General features: G+C 42.9%; 1 protein-coding gene across 2 annotated transcripts; it reads left to right on the forward strand.

Annotated features, from left to right (window-relative positions):
- The first annotated feature begins 743 nt into the window (after positions 1-743).
- Positions 744-8,608, forward strand: Esm1 (endothelial cell specific molecule 1). 2 transcript variants are annotated; one of them, XM_052742825.1, is made up of 3 exons: positions 744-1,075; positions 4,429-4,581; positions 8,265-8,608. In XM_052742825.1, the coding sequence occupies exons 1-3, from the start codon at positions 775-777 to the stop codon at positions 8,363-8,365; spliced, it is 555 nt and encodes a 184-aa protein (XP_052598785.1). In that variant the 5' UTR covers positions 744-774; the 3' UTR covers positions 8,366-8,608. The 2 variants fall into 2 exon arrangements, with proteins under 2 accessions (XP_052598785.1, XP_052598787.1); XM_052742827.1 differs by lacking the exon at positions 4,429-4,581.
- Positions 8,609-21,607: the final 12,999 nt, after the last annotated feature.

The following is a 21,607-nucleotide window of genomic DNA, read 5'->3' on the forward strand; positions in this document are numbered from 1 at the left end:
TTTGTATTGATTAAAGAAAATGCTTAGCTGTTGCACACACATCTAGCTAAACACAGCGATAGCCATGATAGACAGCATAATATGGACAGCATAAATTGCTTTAGAAATAACAACCCAGGAGGAGCGTGTGAGGAAGGAAGAAATCTTTAAAAGCCCTCTATCCAAATATTTTCTTTCTTCTAAGTCTTGAAAAAGCACAATATAACCGTTTCTTCTTCCAAATGATCTCATAGTTATTTATTAAGGAAAAATACCAAGTACTTATTATTATTTGATAGACACTTCTTCTGGCTTGATTCATGTCTGTATCAGTCTCCTCCAGACGAAGGGACACTGGGACAAAGCTACATCCTAAGTGTTGTGTTGGTGTCAGCGCAATTCCTGTGCAGAAGGGGGCTATACAACCTTCTTTATTCCCCCTTCGCAGACGTCCTTGAGTCCTTGAGACGGATGTGAGTGGAGGTTTTCAGCCCTCATGCAAAACAACCATCTAAACATAACAGATGACATCAGCTTGGGCTTTTCAATTCCTGGATGGCAGCGGCGTGTTAATCCAGCCTTCATCCTGGATTTCATAAACTAAAACAAGAGAGGCTGGCAGGAGCTCAGCGCTGCCGCTGGGTTGAGGAAATTGATGACGGGGAAGCATGCGGGCAACACAGTGTATAAAACTCATAAACGTGTAGGCAGAAGCTCAGCTACTACTTTGGACGGCTGCTTCCCGCCAGCAAAGACCGCGACGGCAGGGAGCTGAGCCGGAGCCAGCTGGAAGACATGAAGAGCCTCTTGCTGCTGACCACACTCCTGGTACCTGTGCACCTGGCTATGGCCTGGAGCGCCAAGTATGCGGTGGATTGCCCGGAACAGTGCGACAATAGTGAGTGCAGAAGCAGCCTGCGTTGCAAGAGGACAGTGCTGGATGACTGTGGCTGCTGTCAGGTGTGCGCTGCGGGGCCCGGAGAAACCTGCTACCGTACAGTCTCAGGCATGGATGGCGTCAAGTGCGGTCCGGGGCTGAAGTGTCACTTTTACAGTGAAGAGGACGATTTTGGTGACGAGTTTGGTATCTGCAAAGGTAAAGAACAACTCCTTGCTTCCCACTGTGCAGGGCTCCCTCAGGGCATTTAGTCAGCTCCGGAGATCCTCCGTTTCTCCTCTTTCCTCCTCTGAACTACCAGGGAGGATGCATGGATGCAGGTGGTGTGTTTGGTAGAGAGAGAAGCATACCTGCAGAGAGGTTTGGAAAGCAGTGTGCAGGAATCACAGCAAGGGTTGCAACATTCCACTCTGCATTTAGATTCGAGAAAGTAGCTGGTGCGGTTTCCTTTTCTGGAAGGCTTTAGAAACTTGACAGGTAGTCTGCTACAAATGCGTTAGGTGTCCTTTCCCCTGCAAGGCAACGATTACAGAGGTCCTCCAGAGATAACCTCTTAGAGTGGTTTCTAGCCTCAGATTTTACCAGCCTTTGATCTTGAAAGAGTTCACAGGGAGGAGTGCCTCAAGTTCAAATATTTCTGATGATCACTAATGTACTTTATGGCATAGGGTGGGCTTAAGTCAGCCAACGAAATAACTCACGTTCTTGCAAGAGGGTCTCCTGAAGTATAAAATAAATCTAATTTAACTTAAAAAAATTTTCAGTTGGCCAGAAAATAGCAGATGTTGTAAGACAAGCAGAAATAATGGAAGTTTAAAAGTCTGTTTAAAAAAAAGTGGCTGTTTTTATAGAGTTTTAAAAAAGAAATTATAATTAAGACAGAAACCACAATTAAATGATTCATTGATGTATCTGTGAAACTTATTTTCAAACTTAGTGACTAAATTAATATTTTTGAATGTATAAAAATAAAAGAAGTGGTTATTAAAAGTCTCCCATACATAGATGCCATATAATCCCACCATTACATGCTATTGTGATTAAAAGGCAATACATTCTAGAACTTCAATCCAGTTGTATAATACAAAGAAGCTGCTAAAATTAAAAAAAAATAAGTTCTGAGAAATTTCTAAATAACTCATAGTCTCTGTACTAAACACAATTACATCCTTGCCTGAATGACAATCATCCAAACTTGGGACAACCTCATTAATTCTCATTTTAGAAAATAGTTCATAAATTAATGATCTTTTAGTCTGCAAAATCTTTTCTAAAGAAATTGTAGAAAAAAATTGGAAAATTTTATTCTTTGGCTTATATTATTTTTGACTAAAACTGACAAGAGGTGGGCTGCTGAGGAAATACTCTCTTTGGTGAACACACATATTACATTTCTTTCAACTGTATAGACTCTATTTTCTGGAAATCACAGGGCTTATCTGCTAAGAAAACAGCACTTCACATGAGGAAATTAGGGAGGAGGTGGCTAACCCAGTCCCGGCTATGATATAGTGAGCATATGTGGGGTAACCGCTTTTCCTTTGCCATAAAAACACCTTTGGAAATGTGGTTATGAACGGACAGTGGCATGGGGTAAAGAATCCAGCTGTGGGGCAGAGGTTAGTGAACTATGCTGTTAACAATCTATTTTGAGCCTCTCTTTCTGGCATCCTCTGCATGACTGGTGAGTTCAGTTTCGAACTGTTTTTTCACTGCTGGAAATAACAGAGTGGGTGGGTGGTTCTCCATTGCTGCAGGTGAATTTCAGATTTTTGTTTGTTTGTTTGTTTAGCATTTAGGTGCTTGACCCCATGTTGCTGGCTAGCTATTGGGCAGCCAACATTTATTTACAGAATGTTTACTATCTGATCAGCACTCAGCACATATGGATCACCCTGGACCTGAAACTGGCAAGTGGGCTGAGGTTTTCATTTTCAGCATCCCCAAAGACAGTCACATCCTAATCCTGTGTTTTTCTGCCAGACGTGTTTTCCAGATCTGTCTTAAGGACTTTTCTTCCCAGGGTAAGGAGGGCCTGTAGCAGCAGAGCCCTCTATCCTTTGAGTGACGGGAAAGAGCAGTGCTGTGTCCTTAAAGACCTACTCAATGCACATCCATCTTGATCATCCAGTGCATTGCTGGGTGGCTAACAACATGTCTTTATGCTTGTGTGATTGTACATTAGCAAGGACATGTCCATGCTGAAAGAATACATCTTCTACCAGTGGTTCTCAACTTCCCTAATGCTGCAATCCTTTAACACAGTTCCTCATGGTGTGGTGACCCCCCCAACCATAAAATTATTTTTGTTGCTACTTTCATAACTGTAATTTTGCTGCTGTTATGAATCGCAATGCAAATATTTTTGGAAATAGAGGTTTGCCAAAGGGGTCATGACCCACAGGTTGAGAACCAGTGTTCTATACCGATGCTGCTGAGTTTACCTCTTGAGATACTGTTAAGCCACAAACCCTGCTCTTTTAATCCGTGACAGACTTCTTTATTTTGTTGTAGCATTTCTTAGTCTAAGTATTAAACGCTGAAGCTCTGAAAGCTTCGGTTCTTGGTAGATGTGCAATCTCTCAGGAGTGTAAGCCCCGAGGTTTCTTGCTCTCTTAGCATCTTATCTTTTCAGGGACCTTGATTAGTGAATCCTTTTAACAGCTGGGGGAGTTAGTGAACGCCTAGAGCTGTTCTGAGAGAGAAGGAACTTTGTGAGTGTGGGAGCAGACTGGGGACTGGTTATTTCACAGTCCGCTGATGCGTCTCTTAGCCCTTCAAATGGTAAACTGTCAACGACTGTAGATTAGACACGCCACACCTATCCAATTATTTGAGGAGGTAATGTTATGTCTCTTTAATCTCCCATCTTCACTGAGCTGTGACCAAGATAACCTGTGAGAATCTGTGTTATCTACGCAGAGAACAAATAGAGTTAAGATTGCTCCAAGGGTGGGGCTGGCAAGAAGCTGCAGTGGGTAAGGGCACCTGCTGTCAGTCCTGAGTGTGAGTCCCATGGCCCGCAGTAGAAGGAGAGAACCAACTCAACAAGTCGTGCTCTGATTTCCACACATGTGCTGCGCGCGCGCGCACACACACACACACACACACACACACACATGCACATGCACATGCACACACACATAGAGGCACACATGAACACGTGAACACACGAACACAGTTGCACTTACACACACACATGCATACATACATGCCTGCACACACGCATGCACACACACACACACACACAGAGAGAGAACAAATAAATAACTAAAGAAAGAGAGGATAAGGAGATTGGTTACGTGTAGCTAATTTAAGTTTTGTATCAGGAGCTTAAGCCTGAGGCAGGTGTTATCTGGCCTTACTATGTGTTTTCACATTTATGACTTCAACTTTCAACTTTCAAACCCTGGACTGATAATTTCCATTTATCAGTCCAAGTCCAGGAGATTGATTCAAATCCTAAGGCTGGGAGGAGGGAGCCTACGCTTAACAAGCAGCTATCTTAAAGCTTAAGCAGCGATCTCTCTGAACCCTTACTCTGCCCTCAGACTGTCCCTATGGCACTTTTGGGATGGAATGCAAAGAGATTTGCAATTGCCAGTCGGGCATCTGTGACAGGGTGACCGGGAGGTGTCTGGAATTTCCCTTCTTCCAGTATGCAGCAGCCAAGTCACCCAGCAGGACTGCTTCCTCTCACACAGGTAAGTGGTGATCTTGGTTTCAGTGTGAATCAATGTAAAAACCAGTGAGTAGAATATGGGGTCTGTCTGAATGAGCTTGTTTCTTTGTTTTCCTCAGGGGAAAGATTGTTGAGTTTGGTTGCTGTTGCTATTTTCAAAACAAATCTCATTGATAATTCTGAGGATACTATGGGTTCTCATAAAGTTTACTACGTTTTAATGAATTACCGAAAACAAATCTGTCATAGAAAGCAACTGACCAAGATATGCAAAGTTCTTGGAACTCTTTAGTGATCTGTATTTATAGACTCTCTAGACAAAACTATTTCTCTCCCAACTCCACATAGAAAGAGAGCAGTGAGGTATTTGTTGGACCAGCTTTAAGAGCCACGATAAAAACTACAGACCATTTCTTCTCCTCTCTGTCCTCTGCCCACCTTCCCTCTCCTCCTCCCTCCTCCTCCTTCATCAAATGGAAACAATAAAATGGAATAATTGTGTTTTTATGGATTTTGAAGCTGGTAAGAATTAATCCCCGTAGTGAGATCCAGGGACTAGGAAAACCGGAGCTTACACGCTGCTGACTGGTCCAGGCTGTGCTGCTGTGAGCCGAGCACTGCTCTGAGGTGGTTCTATGCTCTCATCTGCTTATCTTGTTAAGTGGCCAAGCACATGGGACTCTGTTAAGGTAAACGGAACTCATTTAACATGACCGTACCAAAAGAAATCAATACATGAGGTAGCTTTTGTCATGAGATCTTATTCCGCCAGTGAATAGAATGGTAATGATAATGTGTTACATGCTTCAAAATTATTAAAATAATAGATTTAAAATATGAAAGTTGTAAATGTGTGAGGTGATGGATATGTTAACTGGCTTTATTTAATCATTTTACAATCAAATTATATCCATATCTCTATCTATCTATCTATCTATCTATCTATCTATCTATCTATCTATCTATCATGCTTAAAAATTAAGTAATTAACAGCCCCTCCCGCACTCAGAGATGGCCAATGATGAACAGACTGCACTGCTCTTCCAGAGAACCCGAGTTCAATCCCCAGCACCCACCTCAAGCATCTCATAACCACCTGTAACTTCAGCTCCAGAGGAGCTCTTGCTTCTGCAGGCAAAATACTCATAACCCTCCATCCATAGCTAAAAATAAAATTAAAAGGCAAGGTTGTGACTGCACAGAGTCACAACCTTGTAACCTTATAAGGGGTCATTTGAAGAAAAGAAAAAAACTTCACTCTTAAACCCTCAAAATTTAGCCACAGCTGCTGCTTATTAATATCAATAAACTCTACCTCCTCCAGACAGAAAACAGTCATCCAAATCCATTTTATTTAGGTTGTATTTCTGGCCCTTTGCCCTTAAAATAAATTAAAGTGTGAAATTCAGCAAATATGCTTATTTCTTCTGTTACCATCTTCAGACAAGTCAATTGGTAGTTTTAAGTACGACTCCAGTCTTATATGTTAAATCTTAACTTATAGATGCATGTCTTTGTGGACAGTTCATCTGGAAACTGAGACAACAGATAAAATCATGTGACTTACCTCTGTTGTCTTTGACAAAGCAAAAGTGTGGGGCGTAAGACTTGATTAGCTGTTGATGAGATTTTCATATAACATTTGAAGACAATTCCATCAGCGTCCTCAGCATAACTAGTATTGCATAACCACAGCCTCCATCCAGCTCCAGAACCTTTTGATTAGCCCAGTACTCACTGGTTTCCCTCTTCCTCACATCCTCCCGGTACCTGGAAACTATCAATGGAGACCACCAAGCTGTCTCTCACATCTGGAAAGGCTTCAAAGGAGCCGCTTACAGAACACATTTGAGATCTATTTTCTCAGTTTACCTAGCCACCTCAAACATTTTTAGCTTCTTTTATCTCTTCTTTTTCTTTTTAAAAATTAAGTCAGAGTCTCACTATGTCGCCTTGGTTGACCAGGGATACTATGTAGACCAGGCTGGCCTCAAACTCATAGTAATATATGCCTCTCCCTCCTGAGTGCTGGGATTTGGGCCTGTGCCACCTTGCCTGACGCTTGCTTTGCTTTCTTAAAACCACAGGTTACAAAGAACTGTGAAGCAACAATTTACACAAACTTCTTCACTTAAGTTTGCACCTAAATCTTTCTCACAGGGCAGCATTTGATTCTACTGCCTATCTGTGTTGTTTTTGTTTGGTTTGGTTGATTTTTGTTGTCTTGGAGACTGAAGCCAAGGCTTTGTGTACACTGGATGAGTTCCACCTCCACCACTCTGTTGGGACCCTTCAATGGCTCTGGGAGCCAGTGATGGCTGCTTGCAGCAGTCTACCTGATGGGAACTATAGATAGCCTACCCAAGTCCCTCCTGCTGCGACCCGCTGGCAGCTTCCCTTTAGCTGTGCAGGCTCTTTCACAGGCGTTTGCAACACTCTCTCGTTTATCTGCGAATGGTGTTGATATCTTGGCTATTCTAAAGAAGTCTTAGAAAGATACTGTATTACTGATGGTCATTATGTGTTAAGCTACACACTAACCCAAACTAAGCATGGAGGTTCTTCCTGGAAATGTAAAAGAAAAGCAGTTGGTGTTCTTTCTCTTTGGATCCATGATATTTCAAAGACTTTTCTTCATGTCATCTTAGTCAACCTCAGGTTCAAGAGGGAGTGAAGAACGTCTGAAAAATACAGACAGGCTGCCCTGTGTGCCTGTGCCTTGTCTACAGGGGATTTGCCTGTCTGTGTGCTGGAGTCTCCAGGGAAGAACACGGCTCCTCAGCTCTGCTGTGGGCTTCACATTACCACCACACAAACCCATCTGATCCCACGCTTTGAGAGCAGATGGCTTGACCATCAGATCCACCATCATAGGTTCTCCCAACTGCATGGGGTCTTCTTCTCCTTGCTACCTGCTGATGGCAATAGCTCTCTTGACAGGTGGGCTTCCTGATCCTACCTGCCTCAGTTCTAAATTTTTATTTTTTATTTTTGGCAGTCAGTGTCCAAGAACAGAAATCCATGAGTCCCATTTTTTTTTTAGTGAGCTAGGTGAGGCCTAAGAATGCTCTATACCCATTTGTCTGCCGAGCCACATTAACGTTGCACCATTCTATTTTAGGATGTACACTGTGGACACAAGCATGTCTCACTCCTTTTAGAAGCAAAATGTTTCACTTTAGAAGATTCTAAATCTTATAAACCTTTCTTGTACAAAGAATGGGTGAGACAGCTGTCTTCTGAAGTCATACCAGAATGTTAATTAATTTTTTTTGTGCCAGTGATTATAAAAACCCTTTTTAGAGATCTGTTCTTGCAGCATTTGGTCGTACACTGGGTATGTATTAAGCATCTATCATGTTCCAAGCGTTGCTATCCATGCTGGGGATACAGGTGGGCAAGTGGAAGAAACAGCAGATGAAAGAAGGTCCTGCTTTTCTGAAGCTGGAATTCTAGGAACAGAGTGAGATGATGTCGGGGACAGGAGAGCTACATGTATACCATAAGGGTAGGTGAGCGTGGGTATACAGACAGAAATGTTGCAAAGAGTGTCAGTTCAGAGATGTTCAGTAGAGTTAGCAGAGAATTCTCAATCAGAGATTTATTTTAAATTTCATTAAAAGACAAAACCAAAATAAAATAAATCCACACCTGATCTTTGACTTACAGACGTCTGGACATGATATGTATGCCTTTTGATTTCAGATCGTGAAGCAGCATCTGGGGACGGCAATGCTGGGAGGGAAGAGCTCGTTGAAGGGAATGCTGCTCGGCCCTCTGTAATGAAATGGTTAAATCCACGCTGATCCTGGCTGGGGTGTGCCAAGAGATGGCTCCACTTTAATGACCAACGTTCAGCCAACATTTTAAGAACTGTCTAGAGCATAGACTATGAACATGTAATTTATGGAGATCAAGTGTGATTCAGAGTGGATCCAGAAAAAAAATGTAGGCTATATACAACCCATAAAACACATATGACTGAACACTTTTTGTTAAATATTTAAATGCATATAGATCTGGTGTGTGTGTGTGTGTGTGTGTGTGTGTGTGTGTGTGTGTGTGTGTGTGTGAGAGAGAGAGAGAGAGAGAGAGAGAGAGAGAGAGAGAGAGAGAGAGATTACTAAGGAACTAAACATGCAGTTAAGATGGTCTTATAAGATGGTCTTATGGTCAGTGAGTAGTCTGATCAAAGCTGGAGAAACCATGGGTTCTTCGACTTGGGTGTACACTCTTGTTGAGATACAGGTTGAAGAAAGAGCAAGGAGCCAGAGAGGATGGGGATGGTAGTGAAAGTAGGGGATTATAACCTTTGGCTCTTCCTTGTGGTAGCTTAAAATTGATTAGTTTGTTTTAATTTGGGGAAACAAGATCAGAAAAGCCTTAAAGGAAGTGAGATATTGGAAGCTCACGGGAGTCTGAGCAACTGCCCTGAGTGGAAATGCTCTTGTTACAGCTACCTGCACCTGATGGGGGCGGGGTTGGACCAAGGACGAATACATACTCCCACTTCTGGTTTAAGCACTGTGGACCTTGAGACAAATTTAGGAAGTAGCTTGCCTCCTGGGGCATGGAACAGGGTGAAGGTGAATATTTATGTATTTTTATAGACAAATCTGTTAGCTTAAATATTTCTCAACACCCGTATTTCTTCCATATATTAGAGAAATTACCCTATTGTTACTTGTTTAAAATGATTAGGGAAAAAGGTATATAACATATATGGTTCTCAAATACCCATATATGGAAAACATGTTACTAATGATTACATTAATATTGATAAAAATGTAGTTACTGTAAGTTTATAAAATATTGAAATAAAAAAAATAATGCTAAATCTTGGGTGAAATTTAAATTTAAACCAGAAAACAACTTTTTAGACAGTTTGGGAAAAGACAGTTTTTCATCACGAAATATGTTGACTTTAAGATACATTTCATTTTCATTTTGTGTTCTTTCCAACTTGATAGATGAATGGAATCGGGGTCACACATATGTGGACCTTAGCACAAAAAGGACTGTTGTACCAGGTGATGCTGGGAAATATTTGCAAAAGTATTTTATTTGTAGTGAAGAACTTATTTAAGAATTATTTCATTATTTACTTATATTTTATTCTCGAAGTTTGTCAACAGAGTTGTGAATGTACAGAAGATCCTTGAATGTAAGCAGATGTAGCTGTTGGGTTTTTTTGTTTGTTGAAGAACAATTTATTATTGTCCAATAAAAATGGCATAGCTGTTCCACATCGTCTGATTTCTTTTCAATTTTACTCAACAAATATGAGAGCTAATTCACACTAAAGGATAAGTCCTTCCTTGGAATTTTATGCTACAGAAGCGTTTCTCCTATCAACATAGGGGACAGAACCTTTCTGTCTTTGTCCATATCTTTGCTGTACTCAGACTATGACCCTCTTGAAATGTGGGTCCCTATATAAGCGTCCATTTTACCGAGTTTTATTTACTTCTTTTCTTCCTTCTTTTTTTTAAACCTTTCTCTGTTTGTCTCTGTGTCTCTGTCTCTCCTTCTATTAAAAAACAATAAGAATCAGATTTTGGTATATTAAGTTGGATGTAGAGTGAAGGCCTGGAACAGTGGACTCTAGGTTGTGACATGGCGGCTCTTTCACTGTCTTTCAGATACCAAACTCAGCACATACCTTGCTTTGTTGTTGTTTTACTTTTTTGTTCCTTCTTTGAAGGTAGAAAAATTTCCACAAAACAGCCATTGTTCCTGATTCCAGGTTCTGGAAGGAAATCCCAAATAACTGTATCACTCGGCTGTTAACTTCCTGGAGGTTACAGATCTGCAAATGTCGACCCATCTCCACTTCTTTTACTTTCTCCGTCTGTTCCTGTTCTTACTCATAATCAACATTAGCATTTTGTTTTCGTTTATTTCCTAACATTTTTGAAAGCCGATGTACCTTTTAAAATGAGGACAGCAGCGGACCATCCAGTGCCACTGGAAAAAGAGAGAACCCTTCACACTGAAGCTTGCGAGTACCACGACCCGGAATGGTACATGTGACTCAGCCTTGTGGACAAGTTACAAAAGCATTTGAAGTGAATTGATACCATAGTGGGGAAAGAACATCTACATATTTAAAAAATTCAGTTTTTTTTTAAGTAGTAGACACTAGGTGTCAGTTAGATACAAAGTTATATTTAAAAAGGATCTTTATAGTCTTACTAAGTTTAAAAAAAAACACTGAAAATCTGCACTATCACCTGTATCAACAAAGTTTCATGCTATTCACTTAGGGAGTAGAGGGCTCAGGTTACGTTTTGGCTTGAAGTCTAAGCCCACAGTACTCTTTGAGGTGTAGACAGTGGAGTGGGCCCTAGACCGGACAGGACAGCCCTTTGCTCCTGGCTTTGTAGTAACCTTCAGTGTGACCCTAGAAAATCAAATCAAATGGGAGTGGACTTGTCAGCTGGATGTGGTGGCTCACGCCTTTAATCCTGGCACTTGGGAGACAGAGGCAGGGGGATCTCTGAGTGTTCAAGGCCAGCCTGGGCTACAAAGTGAGTTCCAGAGTAGCCAGGGCTACACAGAGAAACCCTGTCTCAAGAAACAAACAACAACAACAAAAAGAGTGAACTTGTTGACTTTAACTTCAGCATGTTTTCTGAGGTCCCAGAGTCACGACCCTTACCACATATGCTAGAATTCATCTATCCCAAGTTGCTCTGTAGTCTTTTGGCTAATTCTGTATAGTGGGGGTCTCTAAAATCTTTGTGTTCTCCATGGTCCTAATTGAATATGCTTTTGTTGCAGTTTTTAAGCACACACCTGATAACTATATACACACTATAATATTAGTATATTACATTTATTCATCATAAAACAAGAACTCAGGCTAGAATTATTTTTAAAAGGATGAGATTAGAAATATAAATAGAAGTTCTGAGAATTTCTTGCTATATTCCAATAGGCCATTCTTGGATGCACTAGGGAAAAAAGAAAATGCCATAGGTCAGTGGTGTCTAATAAGAGTTGGCATTAGAGAAAAATTAACCTGATAAAAAGGATTAGTGCTTCCGCAATGGATAGATGAATAAACAGATGGGTAGATGATAGATGTGGAGAAGTATCGACAGGCAGATGGACAAATGGAAGCCTGGAGGGATGGGTTAGGTGGAGGGGTGGCTGCGTGGGTAGATGGATGGATGTGAGGATCATCCTACTGTCTGTTCCTACGAGGGCAGCAGCTTCTTAAGAGGCCCCCCCTTTCATCTGTTAGCACGGGGTCTCCTGACAGCTTTCCACGCTGCCTATTGTGTGCAATGTGACCACAAAACCAAGAAGCCTAAGAAACATCAGTAAATTGGACATGCGGGATTTCTGTGACGGCACAGATGAACACCCCCCACCCCCACCCCCCCACCCTCCCCACCCCCATCCCCCCACCCTCCCCACCCCCTGCCATACTGAGGACATCACTAGGCAAGCAATCATTTTAGGACAGCTCTGATGGCAGCCTGACTCAACTGTCACTTCTTATAAGAGGCAGTTTGGACGGGCTCTTCTGTGTCTACCCCGTTTTACTCTTCCCATTAGATGGAGTTTTAGATAGAGGTAGAGGATCCACAAATGCAGTGCAGCAGCCCACAGCTACCTCCTTTTTAGTTATCCTATTTACCTGACACCTCACTTAAGAAGGGTGTGTGATGTAGAGTAATGGATCTCAGAGGCTAGCATCTCTAGAAGCCTCTGGAGCCCTGAGTAGACCGCGGGTTGCTGATTCAGTAGGTTTTGAGGTGGGGCCCAAGAATGTTCCGTTTGAATCACTCCCAGGTAACTCAGGATTCTATAAACCATACTTTGAGAATGACTGATGCAGGGGCATTTAGATGTCTAGAAATAAAACAAGCTATAGCTCAAACCAATCATGGTTAGTCTTACAAAGAACTGGCTGCTGTATTTTCTAAGCAGTTGGTATACCTCATTTTTGTTTTGTTTTATTTTCAAGGCAGGGTCTCAGTATGTAGCTCTGGCCACCCTGGAACTCTCTATGTAGACAAACTGACCTCAAACTCACAGAGATCCTCCTACTCTGCCTCCCAAGTGCTGGGCCTTAAGCTGTGAGCCACAGTACTTGGCAAGGTATACCTAATTTTAAAATATGTGTAATTTTTTTTTACTATTTAAAAAAGGAGTGAAAAATGTCTAAGTCATTTTAAACTCTTGGGACTGGCTGTCATGCTATGTGTCTGTAAGCAAAGAGGCTGAAGTAAAAGGGTCTCAAGCTTGAAGCACTGTCTCAAAAGTAAACAACGACAAAAACAAAAGTCCTTGGGGACTTTGGAAGGTCAGGCAGGCGAAGAGAAAAGGAGAATGGAGGTGGAAAACACGGAGACTCAGGAAGATAGACGATAATGTGGTCTTATGAAGACAAAGACGTTGAAGAAGAATGGCCAGTCATGTTATGTGTCACCCAGAGACACAGCTGAGCTGAAATGTCTCAGGTGTTCATGGAGGTGGGGGTGGGAATGGAAGCCTGTCTGAATGGTGTGAAAAACCACACTGCCGATGAGCACTTTTTTCCAGAAGGCTATCTGGCAAGGTCAAAAGGCACTAAGCCCACACCAGGATGGAAATTTGACTTACTAATGTTTGTTTCTTTCTGTGTTACCCACGCAGTAACAGGGAGCGGACATTCGATGTGCAGGATTATTGATGAGCAACGATGATAAAGATAGATGCTGACTTCCGTGTGAGCTCTGGACAGCATGCAATCAGAGCGTGATGATTTCAGCGAGAGAATTCAGCCAGGTCTGCTGAAGAGCACTGCTGTTGAGCCAGTGTGGTGAGGCAGAACCATGATCATGGCACCAGAAGGCTAAGTCAGGAGGGTTGTCATGAGTTTGAGGTCAGTGTGGGCTGCATAGTAAGACTCTGTCTCACTCAAGCAAGCAAGTGGAAAGTAAGAAGCAAAGAGCGAACTGTTATTATATATTGGTTTACAAAACTCATGTCACTATGCCATACCAAATTTGTGTGCAAAAATATATGCATGGATCAGTTAAGAGACCAGCGATGTTTGTTTTATTCTTTGCATCTTTATGTATTTTCTTTAAAAAAAAAAATTCTGGGAGGTAGTTTTCTTTAATTGGGAAAAAGAATAAAGTAATCTCTATTTGTGGTTATTAAGAATATGGTCCTTCAAGAATTTTGAAATGTATTTTATCATCTGGGCACTCAATCGTGAAGACAGAGCTTCAATCCAAGTGGATACACGGTAGCTCTCTGCTGGAGCAGATATTGTCTCAACGGAAGCAAGCTTGGGAACTCACAGAAACCCACTTTTAAAGTGACAATCTGCCTTCTGCACCTAGGCTATCTGCTTCAAGCAGGTGGCTCAGGCCACCAGGGTTTTAAAAACTATTTCCTCACACCTGTGGAGTTGGTAAATATTTCCTGTTTTTGTTGTGTCTAGAGAAAACAGGAATTAACAACTTGGAAGTGCTCCTCAAATACTCATTGTGGATGACCTCTAGATGGGTAGTTTTCAGTATGAGACACTCACTTTCTTAAAATCTACCCTAATGATGTGTCTTAACAGAAAAGCCGCTGTTAGAATAATCGGACCATTGAACTGAACGGTGGAAGAGAGATTCTATAAGCAGAGCCCCTACCAATGTGTGGGATCTAGCCGGACACCCAACTGTAAGCCTTCCTTAGTGAGTGTGACTGACAAGCAAGCAAGCAGTGAGCATCCTGCCTGTGGCTCTGAGCTAACTGCATAGTTAGCTAGCACGTTTTAAAAAGATAATTACCACCTCAAAGTTCTGCAGGAGGGCAAGAGGCCTGGAAACTTTGCATCAGAGTGAGTCAGGGTGAATCCACTGTGTTACCTGGTAGCTACTGACCTCAGGTTAGCTGTTCAGCCTTCATTCTCCTCCATATCCTCTGTGTAGTGTGGGCAATGGCTTATGGCAATGTTGCAATTATATATATCCCATTGACTCTCATCACTGCGCTTGCCCAATAGTTGATGAGCGTTTGTGTTATTATCAAAGCCAATCTCATTATTTATTTCTTTAAAGTTCAATTTATTCATTGTTGCAAGACTGGAACATTTAAAGTATCTCACATGTTCCTTTTACAACAAATAGAAAATCAACTTCAGGACAAAATTAACGCTATCCATTAAAGGTTAATAGCGCTGAGCAGAAACTCAGGTAACATCATTAGACACTCTCACAATCCTGCAAAGAGAAGTGACTATTTTTAAAGACAAATAATGGTGTTTTATTTAGAGCGCCAAACAATTATTAGCATATGACTCTGAAAACAGAACCAAAAAAAGGTACAATGCTTCAAGGGAATGCGAGGGAGCCCTGCAGATGTGGCACAGGTCCCTGCGTGTTATTTTTAGTTTTCTATTCCTGCCTTTTATTTCAGGACTTGGCTCGCTTCCTTTGTGGCTTCCCCTTAGTTTATTCAGAGGGTTCTTCCTCATAGAGTGCATGTTGAGCTCCGTGTAGAAAAGTTCCAGCTCCTCAAGGAAACCAAGGAATGCTGGCCGGTTCAGGAACTCTTGGCAACGGTGAAATTCTTGGTTTGAAAATAACACAGGAACTCCCTCACCTTGGTTTACTTTCTAGTTATTTAATGCACCAGAGCCGCCGTGTGAATCTGATATTAGCGATAAGTAGACCCCGAAAGCCACTTTCTGGCTTCTTTTTCCTGGCTACCAGGAGGGATTTGAAAATGAGTCCTGTTTTCAGTTGCTTTATATAAACACAGTGGCGATTTTAGAAAGGAGAGTCCAGTGAGTCTGAAGCTATTTATTTCTTTACCTGTGAGTCATGTGACCTCAGCGAAGGTGCAGTCACTGTGCACAGAGAGATGGTGTAATCAGTGCTGGTCCCTGTCCCTACAGAGGTACTGAGGAGGTAGGACAAACCTAATGGAAACTCGAGAGAACGCAGTATCATGTCTAGTTGTTTATTAGGATTCTTTGGTTGCAAGTTAAAAAAAAAGAAGGAAGAGGAGGAGGAAGAAAGAAAGAAAGGAAGAAAGAAAGAGAGAAAGAAAGAAAAAGAGAACAGAGGGGAGGGAGGGAGGGAGGGAGGAAAAAAAGAAGGAAGAAAGAAAGAAATAAAGAGAGAGAAAGGAAAAAAAGAAAGAAAGAGAGAAAGAAAGAAAGAAAGAGAAAAAGAAAGGGAAAACACTGACTTCTATCAACTTCACAAAAATGTAATTTATTGGTAAGGTGTGGGATGCCTCACAAAATGGAAAAATCCACCTGCTGAAGAACCTGTCTTGGACAATCAGGTTCGCAGGGAAGGTGAGGGGCTGATGGTGCCCACCCTCACAGCCCTGCCAGTCAGTGTTCCACACTAGTCTGTGTCCCCAGCCTTTCCAATACTCTTTGGGAAGGTAGCTTCAGGTGGCCCATCTTAGTGAACAGCTTAACTGTGACAAATATTCTTCCTTATAGGTAAATTTCAGTGTGGGATGTGCACAAAGCCATTGAGAGTCCTGTCTGCCAATTAAAAAAGCGGGTTTGGAGAAAGGCTGAATTAGGACGGGTTAACTTAACACCTTCCCTAAGGAGAATGTCAGTGAGTGGAACAGGGGACCTAGGGTGTGTCACTCAGTAGCAGTAACTCTGAAATTCAAAATTCAGGACAAGTGTGAATTTTTAGGCTTGCCTTCACGACATTTTCCTACTTGGTCGTGAAAACAGGTGGGGAGAGTGAGACCAGAAGTTTTCCCTGAGTACATACTCAGCTGCCTCCCTCGGTGCTCTGTGTGTGTTTTTAAGCGAGGAGAGAAAATGTGCAGGCAGGAGCCTATTTCCTGGGGAAGAACCAGGGTCAGGGCATCAGGCATCTTCCGCGACCATGTTGTTTACCGGCCAAGGCTCTGGAATGCCGACTCTCTTCTTGCGGAAGCTTTTATTTGTGGCCTTTGCAATGACACACCTTCAGTGTGATGAAGGGAACTCCGCTCACTATGCTGTGGGAAAAGTTTTTCCCTTGATGACTCGAAAACACGGGCTTGTTATTCTGAAAAAGCAGAGCACATCCTCATTCCACACAAACAATGTGACCCAGCGCTGGAGTCCAGCCAAGGTTTTCTATGAATAGAACACAGCAGAGAGCCTTCGACTCTCTGCCCATTTGCAGAGAGATCCTGGAAGCCATATCTCAGGAAAAGAGACCGCGTACCTGCCCTTAGGAGGTGAGGATGGAGCAGATTCTCTGTGATCATCCAGTACAATACTGGGCCAGGTTCCTTGCTTAGCATAGTAAGGGAGCCATGAGTCAGGGATGATGTTGGCACCTGTCATCAGAGATCCATTAGACTTCCAGTCGTTCTTGCAGAAGATGGGTTTCTAGGGAAGAAAAGAAGACTAGTGTGCCCCTTCTTCCAGGAGAGGCTTCTGTGATCAAAGGATTCCTGAGACCATGAATAGTACTGGCTCCTACGTAGGTTAATGCTCTTTCCTGTATATACACCCGCTAGTATTTAATTTATAAATTACGCATATTAAGAGAGTAGCAATAACTAATAATTAGTAAAATAGAATGATTGTAACAATAGAATGCAACAATGTATTGCAATGCCAAACTCTTGCACTTTGGGACCGTTGCTAAGTAAAATAAAGGTTGTTTAAATGTAAAGCTTGGTGGCACTATGACAGTTCAGCTCCCGAGTGATTAATGGGCAGGTATCACACAGCATGGACATGCAGAGCGAGAGGTGATTTACATCCTAAGCAGGATGGGTTGGGGTGGTTTTAAGTTTGATCACAGGGCTTAGAACAACATACCCTTTAAAACTTATGAATTGTTTGTTTCTGGAATTTTCCACTTAATGTTTTCAGGTCATGGATGTCTGTAAGTTACTGAATGAATGGACAACAAAAATATAGATAAGGAAGGGTGACTATACACAGAAACAAGATGGTCTTCTGGTTTGGGCTGCACTGTGTCTTGTGGACACGATGCTTTTGAGTTTATTGTTTGCAAAAACAGAGCCCCACCTAAAAATACAGAGGTTACAGATGGATGGATATCAAGGTATTATAAAGACACAGAAAGCTGAGAAGATGTGGCTGGCCCTGAGGGAACTAAGGAGGTGACCATTCTTTTCTCCCTTTCTGCAGCCCAGAGACCCTGTTCCCTTCCTTATATCCACTTCCCCTTCTTGGTTATCCATGGAGTTCTGCTTACCAAATAACAGTAACAATAGTAGGGCTTGGAATATAGCTCAGTGGTAGATTGTTTCCCTAGAATACAAGAGGCCTTGGGTTCCCTTTGTATCCTCAGCCCCGCAGAAATTAAAATAATAGTAATAAATAATTACATGCTACTAATCATATATTACATAATTAATAATTATACATTACTCATTATATACTACTCACAATAGTCTCTAATGATAGTGTGTGTTTGATCTGCACATGCTCTAAGTGCTTTCCATGTATTCATTTGTTCATTCTCATAACGTATCAAGGCAGGTGCTGTCTTTATACCCATTTTTTAGATGGGTATACTGATGCATGTGGGTAGAATAGCCTGTCTATGACTGAGCATTGTGTGGCAGAGACAAGTCTCAAACCCTGACAGTTTGCCTAGCCCTCTTCCCTTTGACCTGCCCAGGTATTGCCTCGTTCCAAAAGTCATTCCCTTCTGAAGCTGCAGAACTTCTTGAAAACTTCAGACTTCTGGCAGGAGTCCATTGGCTGTTTAACGAATAAATGGCTTCTGGGTGCATGAGTATAACATTCTGAGAGAAAAACCTCTGCTTGGTCGCAGGAACAAATGTGTCTTTTGTAAAAGAAGTCAAATGCCACAGTCTTTTCTGTATATTGGACTGACTTGATTTACACATTTTCAGCTTATGACGGCATGACAGTAGAAACCACCCTTTGAGTTTAAATTTTGAATGTTTTTTTTTTTTTTTTTTGCCTTCTAACAAAAATGATAATCTGTTGTGATGTGGGCATGAGCTGTATTTTCTGGTCAGCCCGATGATCATGGAGAGAAATGACTGATGCTTTACTGTGTTGCTAGGCTATGATGTTTGGCAAGTGAGATACAGTGAATTCGTTCTCAGTTTAATGATATTCTCCATTTAGGATGTATTTTCTTGAGATGCAATGCCACGCAAAGGAGAGGAGCTTCTGGTTTGGCTCACACATAACAGAGGTGGGTCCTGCTGGCCTCAGTTTGCCTGAATCCAGATGCTACAATACTTTGTTAGGATTTCTTCCACTCCCTAGGACTAGGAGGATCAGGGGTGGCATCGAATAACCACAGAACTCCTCCGACCACTGCAGAAGAAATGTCCTGGGATGTGCTGTGATTGGGGAGTCTCAGTGCCTGGCTGGGGTGGGGAGTGGGGATGAACTTTCCACAGAAGAAGGGTGCCCAAGAACAATTGGAGATGGAATGCAGAGCTGTACAGACAGAGAATGCTAATCCTAATGCCCCGTGCCTGTCCAGATCCACTGTCCCCGGCCCGAGGGAGCACACAGTGCACACAGCACTGATGAGTTTAGGATGTCACAGCACTATCCAGAAGGAAAGTCTCCAATGAGAGAGTCTGGGTGCACAAATGTGCAGAGACACACCTGCCATCGGCATGGTCACATAGTCAAATCTTAGGAGGACACCTGACCTTGACAGGAAGACAATGCTTAGGAAGCAAGAGCCATGCCTCTGCTCTGCATGACTAGCCAGTGGTGTGAACTGGGCAACTTGGTCCATCTCCTCAGACCTTGTTTCCTCTTTCGTGACTGAGTGGGATGGCTAACCGGCCTTTAGGGCTCAGCCTAATATTCTATTGGTTTATCTTGCAGGTCTTAAATTATGTTTCATTCCTCTGAACTGTAGGGATTAGATCATGAATGTGACTGACAGTGGGAGGCCTGAGTCCCCAGAGGATGCTGACGTCAAGGGGTAAATTCATGGCTTCCTACAAAACACAGTGACATGTAGGTAATACAGAGGGCAAGAGAAATGCCATTTGATCTTCTATTAAAGCTCTTGCTGACACCGTAGCTGAAACCCTCGCATGGTTATGTTTTCAGTGTTTTTGAGTCAGGGTTCCCAGTCATCTCCCACTAAACGTGCCCACTTCTCTCTCCCGCCACCGCCATGCTTGTCCACCTCTCTAACTTGCCCGCTGGTTTACGGCATGTCGTTCTCTAGACAGTGACCCCCCTCCACTCTTACCATTTGCCAAAGTAACTCTTGCTCTTCTGATTTTAATTCATTTGGTAAGGAGACATCTACTCTCTTTTCTGGCTTGGTGACATTTCTCTCTGATACATTTTCTGTGTAGCCTCTCTGCAGACATCTAAGGAGAGCCACAACTATTTACCAGTTGCTTAGACACTGGGATTCTAGTGAGACTCTATGCTCTGGACAAACAGAAACCACATCTGCTTCTCTCTTGTCTCTGGGCCAAGTGTTTGGTGTACAGTAGGGTCTGGTGACAAGAGGGACTCTGTATTTTAGTTTCCAGGTGACTTAAACCTGAGGGTAAAATGTACATGGGGAAATTTCCTTTTCGTAGTTGTCTTCTGAAGTTAATGATTTGGTCTGTGATCGGTTAAGAGCAGTGAAAGATGAAAGAAGAAGGTTCTAGAACCTGCTCTCTTCCATTTGGTGGAGAGGAGTAGATGCAATCAGACTTACTTCTTTGAGATTTCCCCCACTTAATATAAAGCATTAACTTAGACCATCTGGTAAGATCCAGGACTCTCTTGAGAGATACTATGTTTGACCCTCATTTTGCAAAATCTGAAGTCCCATCTCTCCCAGGGAAGAGGACCTTTACAACACCAGGGAGTGAGTGATTGTGTGCTATCCAGTAGTCAGTAAGGAGACAGGAGCGGGGGATGGAGAGACAGAGACAAAGGAACAGAGACACAGAGAGAGATTTTGCTAATAGGAGACTGGATGGGCAGGGTAGAACGTTCTCATCCACCAATCTTTGTGCCAAGTAGGGCCTCAGCCTTTCAGCCTTCATGAATCCTTGAAATCTGGAACAGATGAGTCCATCTGAAGAACAGACACGGAAGCCGACGATGACTGTGACATGCGCATGCGCACTTGCTTCGTTTCCTTCCATCCACGGACTCTTAGCGGACGTTGGGCAGACTGCAGACTTCCTGTGGTGGAGGATAAGCGGGAACTTCAGTCCAGCGGGGTGTTTTCTTCAGAGAAGAGATCCATCCCTTCCTGCTGAGCTTGCACACCTTTTCGTGTCTCCACTGACCTTCATGTCTCGGTTCTGCGCTTGAGGTTTCTGGGACTACAAGGTGGCTGCACACGTTTTTCCCGGAGGCTGCGGGTTTACACTTGGGTGGTAGATTAGACTGTGTGACCTGCCGAGTTCATGATACACAAAATTCTGCTTCTTTCAGACTCTCACCTGCTTCTTACCCTCACACTCTTCTTACCTGATTCTCCGGCTCCCATGTAGTCTAGTGCCATAGCCTAGAGATTCACCCTCTGAGACAGGGGCATGTGCAGGCCAGGCCTGTGGGAGTAGAAAGCATGGGGGGGTGGGTATAATGTGTATATGATTATATGTGATTGTGTGTGTGTGTGTGGTGGGGTGAACAGGAACACATGGGTGGGAGGGTTGAGACTTAAGGAGGTTGTCACTCAAGGTTCTGAGAGGCAGCCATTCACAAGCCTTGTGGCCCCTGGTGGGCAGGGGGACAACTGCCCTGGGAGAGCTCCAACTGCAGAAAGAACAACTCACGGACAAGGGCATGGTCCTGGAAGAGTAGCTTCGGAAGCAGGAAGGTGAATACAAGAACTACATCCACAACCCAGAGAGGTAGTTGCTGGAAAAGGGCCGCTGGGCAGGGACTGGCCACAGGGCTCTGAGCTATTTCTCTGCGTCAGGTGTGGAGTCTGAACTCAGAGGACTTGCCTCTCGGTGGCTAAGAAGGGTTCTTTTGTCTCCTTTTTAGTCAGGGTCCTCTGTCCAGGCCTAATGTTCATGCCTTCCATGCTTCCCTCACCTGAGTTTCTGTTTTATTTTTATTGGAGCTGGTGCCATTT

This window comes from Peromyscus californicus, unplaced genomic scaffold, assembly GCF_007827085.1.
Source record: "Peromyscus californicus insignis strain IS unplaced genomic scaffold, ASM782708v3 Scaffold_18__1_contigs__length_77618521, whole genome shotgun sequence".
NCBI classification, from domain to species: Eukaryota; Metazoa; Chordata; class Mammalia; order Rodentia; family Cricetidae; genus Peromyscus; species Peromyscus californicus.